The 12886-nt window shown below is 50.8% G+C and overlaps 4 protein-coding genes across 4 annotated transcripts; 2 read left to right on the plus strand and 2 right to left on the minus strand.

The window, feature by feature from the left end:
• Positions 1 to 1007: 1007 nt before the first annotated feature.
• MRS44_003735 (uncharacterized protein) lies at positions 1008 to 3588 on the plus strand (the record flags this gene model as incomplete). Its single annotated transcript, XM_046272576.2, has 4 exons — positions 1008 to 1248; positions 1305 to 2606; positions 2664 to 3362; positions 3416 to 3588. 4 exons carry the CDS (start codon positions 1008 to 1010, stop codon positions 3586 to 3588), a joined length of 2415 nt encoding a protein of 804 aa, XP_046137855.2.
• A 749-nt stretch (positions 3589 to 4337) lies between these two features.
• Positions 4338 to 7732, minus strand: MRS44_003736 (uncharacterized protein; the record flags this gene model as incomplete). Its single annotated transcript, XM_065623312.1, has 6 exons — positions 4338 to 4822; positions 4882 to 5502; positions 5551 to 6857; positions 6908 to 7168; positions 7210 to 7373; positions 7424 to 7732. 6 exons carry the CDS (start codon positions 7730 to 7732, stop codon positions 4338 to 4340), a joined length of 3147 nt encoding a protein of 1048 aa, XP_065479384.1.
• Positions 7733 to 9027: 1295 nt separating this feature from the next.
• On the plus strand, positions 9028 to 10107 carry MRS44_003737 (uncharacterized protein; the record flags this gene model as incomplete). Its single annotated transcript, XM_046268531.2, has 1 exon — positions 9028 to 10107. The coding sequence occupies one exon, from the start codon at positions 9028 to 9030 to the stop codon at positions 10105 to 10107; it is 1080 nt and encodes a 359-aa protein (XP_046137857.1).
• A 424-nt stretch (positions 10108 to 10531) lies between these two features.
• On the minus strand, positions 10532 to 12645 carry MRS44_003738 (uncharacterized protein; the record flags this gene model as incomplete). The annotated part of the gene is made up of 9 exons (XM_065623313.1): positions 10532 to 10773; positions 10829 to 11061; positions 11118 to 11618; positions 11678 to 11861; positions 11922 to 12056; positions 12096 to 12213; positions 12287 to 12384; positions 12441 to 12544; positions 12605 to 12645. 9 exons carry the CDS (start codon positions 12643 to 12645, stop codon positions 10532 to 10534), a joined length of 1656 nt encoding a protein of 551 aa, XP_065479385.1.
• Between the last annotated feature and the right edge of the window lie 241 nt (positions 12646 to 12886).

The following is a 12886-nucleotide window of genomic DNA, read 5'->3' on the forward strand; positions in this document are numbered from 1 at the left end:
CGCCGTAGTCCAAAACGACAGCACTCCCGATTGCACTGGTTTATAAAAGAGAGCCAAACAACCAAGAAAGATAACAGAGAGGCGAAGGGGGCGATAACGAGTCGCAATCTTCAGCCTGGAAGGTTGCAGAAAGTTTTCTACCTACCTATCCAGGCCACACACAGGTTACCCCGGACCCAACACGCATGAGTTGGATTCGCGGAACGTCTGAGCCTGCGGGCTTTGGGAACCATTGGGGAGTGCTTCCCCGTCTTGGCCTTTCTTGGTAAATTGCTCCGTTGACGGACTGGGCTTACTTGGGAAGGCTTGGCTGTCACATAATCGTGTCTGATATGATAGCCGAAGACGAAGAACCATGCATCAGACCAATAATAGTAAGGTCGCTGGCAATAAGGTTTCGGAGCGCTTTGACAAGTTCGGTTCTAGAAGAGGCAAAACAGACGATTAAACTAACTAATAAAGCCCCGAAGGTCTAGATGAGACTGGCTTGTTCGTTAGCTGTCAGGAATTATACCCCTCCATCAAATGGTAGCATTGTCCGTCGGTTCCGCGCTGATCCAGGGTCCTGAAGCTACGGACCATCTGGCCGAGGATAGGAAATTACCCACCCACCATCATCCCCCTGTCGGCTGCAGCCCGTGCTCCTTATGGTTAAATGCGCCCGCTGAATGGATCGCTTGGAACCTCCAATTCCTCTTATCCGGCCGGGGAGGGGGGATGCCACCCCAGCGGTTCTGATTCCTCGACAGGTGGCGCAAGCCACAACGCGTGGACGAGACGCCAACGGTCAGGAACTGATAAAGGCTGTTGAGAGTGCGCTGATTAATTACATGCATGGCCATGTCCCGTTTGTGACTGATGTTTCAAATTGTGAGACTGACGTTTAACAAGCCCATTCGTTCAAATCTCCTCCAGTTTGTCCATCCACCTTGCTTGCGGGTGCGTTGCTATGTTGGATTCCATCGTCGAGTAGCCCAGCTGGCGCTTCTTTTACTCTCTCATTGATAATGTCGGCTCCGGCGGATCACGTTTTACTACGGCCATTTAACGATGTGACCAAATGGGCCAAATGTGCTTTATTGCAAGCGGATGGGACCTTGGGCGACGACTACCAACAGGTTCCCCTCAGTCGATCGTCGCAGTCGCTATTGAGAGAAGGGGAGCGGGCTTTGCGACGCTTGACACCTTTACTTGAGAAGCCATCGCCTCAATTGAGCGATTTTCTCAGAGATCTCGCATTGCGCAACAGTAAGAGGCACAAGTTCTCAGCTTCCAGGTTCAGGTTCACACTAACAGTAGAACAGATGATGTTGTGAGCCAAGTTCGGTCAATTGACATTTTGCTCTACGACTTTGAGGACTTTATTGAACCTCAGACATATGACAAGGCCAAGTTTGACGAGCTGCAAGCGGCGACCAAAGAACTGGCCATCACTCTGGTAGAAAGGATTACAAGGTTCACAACCAAATCGGCGCTGGATTTGCCATCACCGCCATCACAGTTTCCACCTCTTCCCCCACTCCCTCCTCTCCCCGATATACCCAGACCGGGCTCTCAACTATCATCACGCCCCTCAACCAGCATTTCAACCTCTGGTCCTAGTTTTGGTCGGGCCCAGAGAAGGCCCTCTCTTACTCGCGCAGCAGAGCAACGTGATGAATCCCGCGCTCCCTCGCGCCCAGCGAGGCCCATTGGCTATTTTGCATCACCATCTCCGATTTCACCAAGCTCATTATCATCACCCAATTCGTTACCTTTCTCGAATCAGTCAACCATTCCCGAGCAGGAAAGGGCAACCTATGACTACGTCCAGACTCATCAACGTCAGATGAGTGCTTCAGAGTCACTTGCCAACGGTTTGCAAGGATTGGACATTCGGGACATGACTCCTCCAAGCTCCGTGGCACTATCTCCGAGATCAACCAACTACCAGAGCTCAATGAACCCAAGCGTCAGAGGTTCTAGCGGTTACACCTACGAAGATACTCCGCCACCATCCGTGACTGCTGAGCTCGCTTCTGAACAGGACTGGGCATCCGCCATTGACCATCAACCGGCCGCTGTCCCGCGCAGCTTGGGCTCGCTACCACCCCATCTTGAGGGGCGTGCAACAAGGTTCGGAGACTACCAGGATTCGAAGCAATATCCGTACACAACTGAAGTTTCAACGGAGCATCATCGATCGTCAATTGTGACCCAGGGATCTGGACCATCGATTCGATCAGACGCAAGCGGCGGGTCAGGGGTGAGAGCTGCGTCAATAGCTTCGGGCGCAACAAACAAGACAGACTCGGCGTCGGTAAAGGGCCTACAACCCCCACGAATAGCACCCTGTGACATTGGACCAGATAGTTCCATTTCCATGTTGGGGGGATTCTGTAAAGGAGCTCGAGCCTTTGCTGCCGGAGGTCCCGGACAAGCTATCAGAAAGGTCGGCGGTGGTTCAGACAGCACAGCGAGGGCTGGGGAGCAATATTCCCCAGAAATGCTCTTCGGATCAATGTTGGCGACTTCAACCGAAGCCTACGCGGAACCTACCGCACAGTGCATCCATTGCGAGTACAAGACTCCGTACTCGCATTTGCTTCAGGACATGGACCAAGATCGTAAGTACCCCACTAACCAGGTTGAACATGAGATTGAAGTCTAATACACATGCTCAGCATTGGCTAGCCAACAAGCCAGGGGAGTCGTTTACCGGTCTCGTTTTCTCTACAAGTCTCACATCGCAGTTCGAAACATCAATTCCGTCTACTTTGGCTGCCTCTTTTGCGATAAAGCTAAGGCTACGATGCGGGAGGGCGACGCGACTGTTTTTCAGACAGTTGACCTTCTCCTCCGTCACATCTCTCGACACCCTCGGCCATTGCCGCACATCCCGGGCCTTGTCGTCGCTTATGAGGACGTCGAGATAAGCGCCAGAGGACGCCAGGACTACGATTTATTCTTTCCCAATTCTACCCCTCCCACTCCTTATATGGGGTTTCCAGCCAGTGAAGCGGACAGAATCGCATGTCTGCCCGTTGCGAGGGCGACAAAAGACCACATTCGCCGACGTAACGAGAAGCCACAGGCGAGACCCGATTCAGTGTCAGAAGTTTTGCAGTTTTTGGCAGGGGCGAGAATAGTCGGCATCGAGTACCCGGAGAAGTGGGCTGGCAAATGGTGTCAGGGATGGCACGATGGGGCTTTTGGGACGTTTCCAAGCAAGATTATTGACTTGGAGCTCCCACAGCATGTGAACCCCGCATCATTGCCACGATCTCCTAGAACAGGAGTAGCTAGATGGAAATTTGAGGCAAAGTCAAAACGGGCCGGATGGTTAACGTTTGGAAAAGGCAACACCATCTACAACCTTGCTTGTGAGTTTTCCTCGTCTGGCAATCTAATCGAAAGTAGCGCTGACAACTATTAGGGGAGGATCCGCATGCGTGGTTCTGGAGTGGTTCGGATGCCAACGGAGAGTATGGAATCTTTCCCAAGTCTCATATCTCGATAGAGTCCGTGCAGGATGGGTCTCTAGGAGATACGGGTCAAAGGCATGTTGTCAAGGAGAAGTCTCGATTTAGGGGTCTTTTTGGTAGGTAAGTCTAGATAGACCATGAGTGATTTTTGATGATTCTGGAGGACCCATGTGGCTATTGAATGATGGGCCTTTTTGCTTTTTTTTCACTAGGTAGATCACGGATAAGGGTAGGCCATTAGTTATGGCTTAAAAGCAGGCAAGTGGGATGGATTTTAAAAGGGTTGTAGATCAATTGTGTATCATCATGGCTTCAGAGTAGATTTGGTAAAAACCATTGCCGCACTCGCTTGAATCATTCATTTTCCAGTTCTAACTGTTTCCGGACATACCCCAGAGTTGTGACAAGGAAGCCAATGCCTGCGTTGAATGGGGTAGGTCGTTTAGGCCTTGGCACATGCCCAATGGTCCGGAGAGACAAAAGGGCAGGCCATGATCGGCCCGAGTATGGATGGTCCCCAGACTAAGACCAAGGGAGGTTGTAATAAGCTCCGGGTGCTACATATAAAGGCACTAACGCGGGGATTTGAACCAGGGGCTAAAGTTAGTTGCACCGATGTTGTTCTCGATGACACCATATCTACGGCCGATGGACTCGTTGTTGCGTCCAGGCAGGCATGTCGAGGCCCCGGAGCGTTGTAGTCAGTTCAGAGGCCAGGTGGTTTGTTGAAGGAACGCAGCATTGGAGGCATACTTGCAAGGACAAGGTGAGTTGCCGTCTCAGGCCAAGGTAGGTCTCAGGGGTAAAGAAAAAACTCGACAATGTAGTACTCATTCGGCGGGGGCGTGATGTGGTCATTTGAAGTGACACTCCCTAAGCCCTGCTATTTCTCCCCTCGTCTGCTCTTGGTGTGCTTGAAAATGAAGTTCCGTTATACTTGCCCCTCTCATCCCGTGTGGTCAAAAAGCTCTCCGGCGGACCCAAGTACGATTCTCTTACACCCCCAAGATCAACCACAATCTTCTGAATGACAATGTTGGGGAGCAGCGCCCAGATACGAAGACTGTATGCCCCCTCCTGAGGAACATCAAATGAAGTTGTTGTGTAGTTCCCATGCAGCCCCCAAACGGCATTTGCCACAGCATATCCCCATCCATCGGGCATGTTGCCACCAATGTTGGGCCCAATGGGTTGGACGACTGTAGGCTCAGGCTGCTTCTGACCAGAAGGCCAAAGAACGATGGCGTACTCGAGAGGATTGTTGTCGCCGAGGTAATTGGCTGCCGGAGACATGAAAATTGTCACATTGGTCTGAGAATGGTTGCTGAAGAGGTACATGTCGTACGTCAGGGCAGGGCCTTGACCGATATCAAGTTTTTCCGTATCGAGGGGAAGAGACCCACGCCGGCAGATGTACGGCCGTAGTTCTTCAGGGTGTGATACTTGAGAGAATTTTCACTGTCATCGCCGTAGAAAATGTCTTGATGGTTTTGCGCTTCGATGGAAACGTGCCCGTCTGACTCGACGAAACCCCCCGAAAAGTTACCAGGAACTTCCCGGTTGATGATCGTTGCGACAACACGCGGTTCTTGTCCAGCATACTTCTCGAAGCCACGGCAGTTACTGGTGAAATTGATAAATACCTCGGTGGTGCTTGGGGCACTCGGGGCATTGTCCCAGTCGACTGTGACGTAGATACGAGTATCAGTGTCGTTGTCACCACCAACAGTTCCGTTGGGCTCCGATAGTTGGACATATGTCTCCTTTGTAGAAGCAAACCAGTTGCAAGGTTTATTGCCCCGGTGGAATACGTCGATGTAACGGAATTTAGCACCAAAGGGCTCCAAGGGTGGAAGTGGTAAACTGTTGGTCGACAGAGGGTGCCATCTGCTGTCGCCCTGGATCGTGGCATTGGACCCTTCAACCCCAATGCCGTACTGCCCACCGAGGGAAGGAAATACATCTTGGACAAATCGTAGATCCGGAAGGGTGTTTCTCATCGGCTGTTGCCAGTAGCCATCGTATCCAAGGTGAGTTTCTGCGACAGGTTAATTTGTCTTCTATGAACAAGGGATCAAAGACTAACGGTCGAGCATGTGTGCCCATTTCCCATCAAGTACTTCGTCCCATCTCTGTGTGAGATTTGAATCATCATACATGAGGTCCACGCTCTCCCAGATCACATCATTGGCAGAGTTGCGTTTCTGCCCTGCGTAAAGCTGGTTTCTTGCTCCATTGATCTGGATCTTGTGGACAATCTCGCCTCCAAGAACGGGATGAAGCAACATCTCAAAGAAGGCAGCCTTGTACTCCTCGCCTAGTGCATCGTAGATAGCTTGTGTGTCCATCTTGAGTGTGGCCCACTGCTCCAGAACAGATTCAGCTTCGAGATAATTGATAACTGAATAGACGTGTGGTTCGACAAGTTCAAACTTGCGGCGGGCAGCATACATTCCGTATCGAGTCACGATGTCCGTAATGTCGTCAGCATGTTCTTCACCGAACTCTCTCTCAGCCCAAGCGCGGATCCACTGGCTCGTCCCGTCGATGCCCCAGCGTTCAGTGTCGTAGGCAAGATCGAGAAAATGGCTGATGGGAAGTTCCTTTGGCTTGAGATCACCAACGTTGACGATCCATATCCGCCTTGCATTGCGGTGGTAGGCAAGAAGCATCTGCTCGGCTGTCTTCTCGAGCTGAATGGTGTTGATCCACTTGTAGTTCCTCGGATCTCCGACGTAATCAAAGTGGTAGTAAACTCCAGCACCACCAGCTCGGTCAGTCTCGTTCTTGAGAGGAAGCCGACGAATATTGCCCCAGTTGTCGTCTGCCCAGAGAAGAGTGATGTCTTCTGGTACGACGAGGCCACGTTCTTGATAGGATTGGACCTCCTTGTACAGACACCAAAGGGAGGGTACATCCGACACGTTGTCAATGCCTAATCCCTCCTCAATGATAGTACGTTGGTTATCCACAAGAGTCTCTAGCATCTTGACGATGGCTTCAATTCCCAGGTTCCCTTCGATGGCAGTATCGCCTGTTCCTCGCATAGCCATGGTGAACAAGCTATTCCGGGCATACGGTTTGGCTCGCTCAACACCGTAGCGGAAGTACTCATCAATAGTCTTGTTGTTGGTATTGTACTGCCACTCGCCCTTATAAAAGGTTCGAAACTCATTCTGAGCTCGCATCAGTGGTTCCGTGTGAGAACCGCCGAGGACAATCTCGTAGGCGTCAAAGGTGGGCTGGTTCAGTGGATCGTCGACGTAGACCATACTTCCCCAGAGAGTCGGCCAGATGTAGTTCGCCCGAAGTCTGAGCAGGAGCTCCGAGACGAGGGCGTAGAAGCGGTGATTGTACGGAGCGGCATCATTCCAAGTCGCCTCCCATTGCGAGCTATCATGACCGTCAGTGTCGAACAAGGCCAATGTGGTCTTTTCACTCACCCAACCCAGCTGGATAGTCCTGGCTGTTCATCATTCAAAAAGATGCCGCGGTACTTGACTGAAGGCGAGCCCTGGACTTTTGGCCCTGGCAGAGCGTAGATGTCGTCTCGTCGACGGATTGGGACATCAGCCCACCAGTACCATGGACTGACGCCGATTTGCTCACTAATGTCGTATATGCCGTAGATGGTGCCTCTTGGATCACTGCCGGCGACAACAAGTGCTCGTGCTGTGCCGTTGCCGGCGACAACAAGTGCTCGGCTGTGCCGTTCATGGGATCCTCAATCAGCTGGCTGACAAACGCTTCCCATTTTCCTTCAATCTTGCTGACGTCAACTTTCCCGTCCTCAATGAGCTTGTCTATAGCCTCTGAGTGGCCAATGGTTCCGACGATGATAACTGTGTTGGCGGGATCAGGATCATAATACTTTGGGCCTGAGAATGATTCCTCATCAAGCGTCCGATACTGGTTCTGTCCATTAGCTGAGCATCTCCAACCGGTTTGTCGGGACTCACGTAGGTGTTGTTTTTGACATCCACTGGCTCAAAGGTGTACTTTGCCGGAGAAGCGCCAGTGTCGCCGTTACTGAGAGTAAAATTGGTTCCAGTGACGCGGCCAAAATCCACGGCGAGGTCTCCCGCGGCTCGAATCACGCCCCAATAATCATCTTTAGATACCCTAATCTGACCTGTCGTGATGCTCCCTCCAAAGATCTGGAAGGAATCGTCTGAGTTGGTGAAGGATATGATCGGCTCTTGTCCCAAAGCAACGACATTCGCCGTCAAGCCGAAGAGGCCGATCAGCCAGAATGGGAGTATCTTCATGACGAACATGCAATAAGGCCAGCAGCCCAGCAGCCCAGTGTTGCGGTGAGTTAGGGTTCCAGGTCCCTGACCCTCTTTTGGGTCCATCAACAGTATTTGTAGTGGAACTGGTTGCATGTCAACCGCAATAGAGTGATGGAATGAGATGAGACCATGTAATGGGCCATTTAGGCCTGATCACAAGGTTCCAGGCCAAGATCAAAATTGCCGTGCGACGTGGTATCCAACCCCTCTCGACATGTTCACATTTAACCATAAAAGCCCCAACCTTGATACTACTCTGGCCACAAAGCCATTGGCCTATCACGATTCTGGCGTGTTGATCATCATGTTGAGAATTGCGACCCTTCCAGGTTTCGGGACGATCCACATGAATGCCGACGGGTGTCTGGATAAATAGCTTCCGTGTGGAGTCACTCTCGTGGCAGAAGACCTGAAACCGGGGTAGAGGGGTAACCAGAGTGGAACGACGAAAAGGGTCACAAAAGAGATGGATTCTTGGCTTCACTCGTTACTCCATCCTCTTTACTCCGAAGGGTGATGGCGAGTGTGTTGTTGTGGGAAGAAAATGTGTCAGCATTGCCGGGTCATTCGACTCCAGGTAACTCTCTTGGGAAATGGAAGAAAGGAGTACCCCATAGGTCAGGCAAGATATAAAATATTCCTTTGCGATATGCTTCAAGGAAACTCGGATTGAGGTCAAGGGTGTAATGCGGGGATGGTTGCATCCAGTGGGCAGATATTCCAATTTAGCCGCGAAGGCTCACGTCCAGACCATCTGCCAGCATTATGGGCGATCCCTTCCGCCCTAAAAACATCGAATACCAAGATGGACTGGCTAAGTTGGCTATAGCCAACAGAGATAAAGCTCCGAGTACGGGGGTCATCATCCCAGCAGCAGTAGCTGCGCAAAACCACATACCAACACAAAGGCAGTCAACTCAGCTCGAGCGTTTGTTTACGCCAGCAGTATCATTCCTGAGCTAAAGCGCCACGGCCATCATTTAGGGTATTACGCATGCTCGAACTAATGGCCTGCGCCCTATGTTTCGGTTCATTTGCCCCTAGAGCCACCAGCACCAGAGCAGGGTCCACAGAACTTTCATGTCAAGCACTGAGGGGGTTAACTTTTTTCCTCATCTGGTGACCAAGTCTTCACCGAAAGTCATGTGACAGTATCATGCAAGAGCCAACCACGAAGTCAGATTCGACCAGTTGTGAACCTCCGCACTTCAACAAATTATCTCAACACAGAATCATCACACCACCCAGATACAGCATCAACATCAGACAACATGTCAGCCCCTCTAGGTCTCGCAATCATAGGTACAAACTGGATCACAAATTCGTTTGTACAGTCATCCCATGAGAGCAAGAAGTTCCAGTTGAAGGCAGTGTACTCGCGAAGCCTGGATACCGCCAACAAGTTCGTCTCAGAGACCCCCTCCATCAAAGATGTTGCCGCCATCAAATTGTACGATAACTTGGATACAATGCTCTCCGATTCGAACATCGATGTTGTATATATTGCTTCTCCAAACTCACTCCATCATGAGCAAGGTTTGAAGGCACTTGGTGCTGGGAAGCATGTCATCATGGAGAAACCCTTTGCCTCCAACGTCAAAGAGCTTGAGGCCCTTTACCAACTCGCCGACTCCAAGGGGTTGTTCATTCTGGAGGCTTATCGACACATCCAAGAACCCAATTTCCAGAAGCTGCAAAGCCTACTCAACAATGAAAAGACCCGAACCGAGAAGTTCGGACCAGTCTACGGTGCCAGTCTGAACATGGCCGTATACTCGTCACGGTACGCCAAGGTGTTGGAGGGCGAGGAGCCAAACGTTCTTTCACCCAAGTTTAGCGGAGGTTGCCTCTGGGACATGGGGTGTTACGTCGTCATGTTTGCTCTGGCTCTCTTCGGAAAGCCTGCAAGCCAGGCATACTACCCTGCTATCATCCGTACTGGTGTTGATGGCGGCGGTCACATCATCTTCCAATATTCATCTCAGTCTTCGCAGCACGAACGCGACTTTACGGTGCACGCTCACACCAGCAAGGTGTACACGTCGACTGCCCCTACCGAGATCTACTGCGAGAAGGGCACCATTAGGATCAACGGCGGAACTGGTGTGACAGATATCAACACAGTGGAATTTGTTCCCCGCGGATCAAAGGAGGCTGAACAGCTCGGTGACACGAACCCCGAGTATACTGGCTTCTTGAACTTAACCTGGGAGGCCAAGGAGATTGGGCGGATTATTCAAGAGGGGGATAAAGAGGCCGAGAGTCATCTGAGGCAGCTAACCGTCAATGTTCTTACGGCCATGGAAGATATGAGGAGGGCGAACGGCATTGTATTTGAGTGTGAAAAGTAGAGCAATGACCAGTTCAAAGGCTTGATGTTTGGCCTTACATTACTGATCTCGAGAGTGCCATTTGACGCGTTACCATGTTGACATTGCTGCATTGATACCCTTCGGCTTGCTCGGGTCCTTAAACCGTATAATGAGCGGCCTGTCTTCCCCATAGCAAAGAGTGTCCCAGGAAACCTGAAGTAGCACCTAAGATTGTGAAAATGGAATTCAAGCAGGATGAATACCTGGACTTAACATAGAAACCTATCTCAAGCTAATCAAAGCAATAAACATGTACCAAAGCTTCAATTCTCTTGAGAAGATTGGCCGAGCTAGTGAGCAGGACGAAGGCAAGATAAGAAGAAGAAAGAGACTCAACCCCAGAGTAACAATTGAGCTACTCATCATGGATGTCAAAGGGCGGTCCCTGAGTCCTGGTAGATGCCTAGACTTCAACCTTTACCTTTCCATCCTCGCTGACACCATCAGGAGTTTCAACTCCCAAGACAATGTCACCGCCTTCGAAGGGTGTCTCCTCACCAAGGCCCTTTACAGGGAAGATAATGTTAAGACCCCAGAACATTGCAAAACTCCAGAAAACGCCGACCAAGAATGTGAGGTTATACAGACGGATCCAACTCTGGTACTGTGACCCATCATATGCATTGACGGTACCCACCAATCCAGCTATTGTCTTGTTAGTATCTGGATGATACAATTCAGTGTGGCATGCGGAACTGACGAATGAAGGGCCACATCGCCATGATGAAAACCACTGGGGCACGCCAGTTCAATCCACCTTGATACCAGTAAATGGATGAAGCGTCTCCGATATAAAGATCATTCAGCTTGAGCTTTTGGCGCCGAACAACGAGATAATCGGCTAGCATAATGCCTGTCGCTGGAGCCATAAAGATACCGAAACCACTTAGCACCTGAAGGAACTTTGTACCAGTGGTCAAAAGTTGCCAGGGTCTGCCGAAAGTTGTCAGCTGAGACGTCCTCCCTCTCAAAGTTCCAATGTAACTCACTGAACAGCGATGCCAATGACGGCCATGATATATCCACCTCGTCTAATATTAATATACTTAGGCCAGAGACCAGCCATGTCCATTCCACAAGAGACGGAGTTGAGCACGACCGAGATAGAAAGCTGTGAGGCGACAAGGCCAAGGCTGGCGAAGAAAACGGCGGCTCTAACGCCAGAGCTGTTGTTATAGTAGTTCTGGATCTCACCCAGGAGCATGATGGGGCTCCAGACGATGTCCCCGCCCATGACCTCACGGGCAGCACTCGTGACAACAATTCCAATGATTGCCGTCACCGTGATAGTCAGAGGGGACGCAACAAGTTGGGAGAGGATAGGAGCATTCGGCGTCCTGGCGTATCGAGTCCAGTCAGACTGCCCAAGAGTTCCAGCACCCCAGGCCCCAAGGATTGAGGTTATACCGAAGAGGAACGCCCAGCCAACATTTGGTGCGGTGCCGGGTTGGTGGAACATGCTGCCAGAGCCCCCAGCCTGGGACACAGCCCTGTGGGCAGGGTAAGCATGTGGTTATGTACAGGCGAGCTGCAATTTATTGATTCTTACCAAATAAGCAGACCAGTGCAAGTACCGCAAAACAAAACGAAGCAGATGACGAATGGAATCTGCAGTTTCTCTGGTTTGACGAGGACGAATGGAACAAAGACAAACATCCAGATGATGAGACCAATGAAGTCCTTAGTCTCCAGATGTGAACTCTCGGCAAAATAATTCTTCATGTTGGCGAAAGCTTTAGGAATAACATGTTAGCAGGCATCCTTGTCTTCTGATACTTGAGGAGGTAATTCACCTGGGATGATGGCACCAATCAAGACTCTCGTAGCTTGTCCGCCCCAGAAAGCTTGGATTCCGAACCAAATGCATGACACGAACACTCTCAGAATGACAGGAACTGTTGATTGCAACATGTTAGCATGAATAGCGCCTGTTGAGATGGTCACATGTGCTCGGGTCAAAGACTCACAATACGATCCTCTCATGCCCCAGCTGAAGCGGCTGGATACAGTGAAGCCAATATGATGATGAGCTCCCATCCAGCCACAGGCGACCGCCAAAAGTCCAGTCAACACTGCACCGAGGATCTGGATTTCTTGTTAGGGAAACTTTTCACTTGAGCTCCACGAAACAACATTGTTGGCTCAGAGAATTACATACCACGCAGCCGATGGCCTGCTGTGGGCTTAGGCCAAACTCCAGCAGCGTACTACCTGTCGTCCAGGCGGACACACAAGAGCCAGAGACGGTCCAGTAGCCTGGAGGGTTGTCAGTCCAGTCGAGGAAGTTCTTGACAGGAGAGACCTCAACATACCGACATAGGACCACTGCCCATAGGTCTGACGCTCAGGCGGGATGGGGATCAAATCCCGATTACACCACTGTGTATTATCGTAGTTTGCCTCATCGTCCTTGGGGCTGCGAGGTTCAAGTTAGCCAAACTACAGAACTATCGAGTTTCGCTAATAGGGATCTTACCACTCAAGCTTGCGCTTGTACTTTTCCCAGTCAATAGCCATGTCGGCTACCTATGGACGAACGTGTTTGGAATTTGGACTTTGTGTTTTCTTGGTTGGAGTCAAGGTCACCCCACAGTGCATGCATGAAACTGCGAGCAGTGCGTGCGTTTTGCTTCTGTGCTTATTCTGGGGATCGATCAATCATCTGCATTCTTATTTGTCTTGCTTTCTCATGACTAAATGTGAAGGACGGCTAAGTTGTGATACAGCTCCAAGGGTCAGAAGCGGTAACACCATCAGG

Source organism: Fusarium solani, assembly GCF_023522795.1.
Source record: "Fusarium solani strain SB1 chromosome Unknown bctg00000001, whole genome shotgun sequence".
NCBI classification, from domain to species: Eukaryota; Fungi; Ascomycota; class Sordariomycetes; order Hypocreales; family Nectriaceae; genus Fusarium; species Fusarium solani.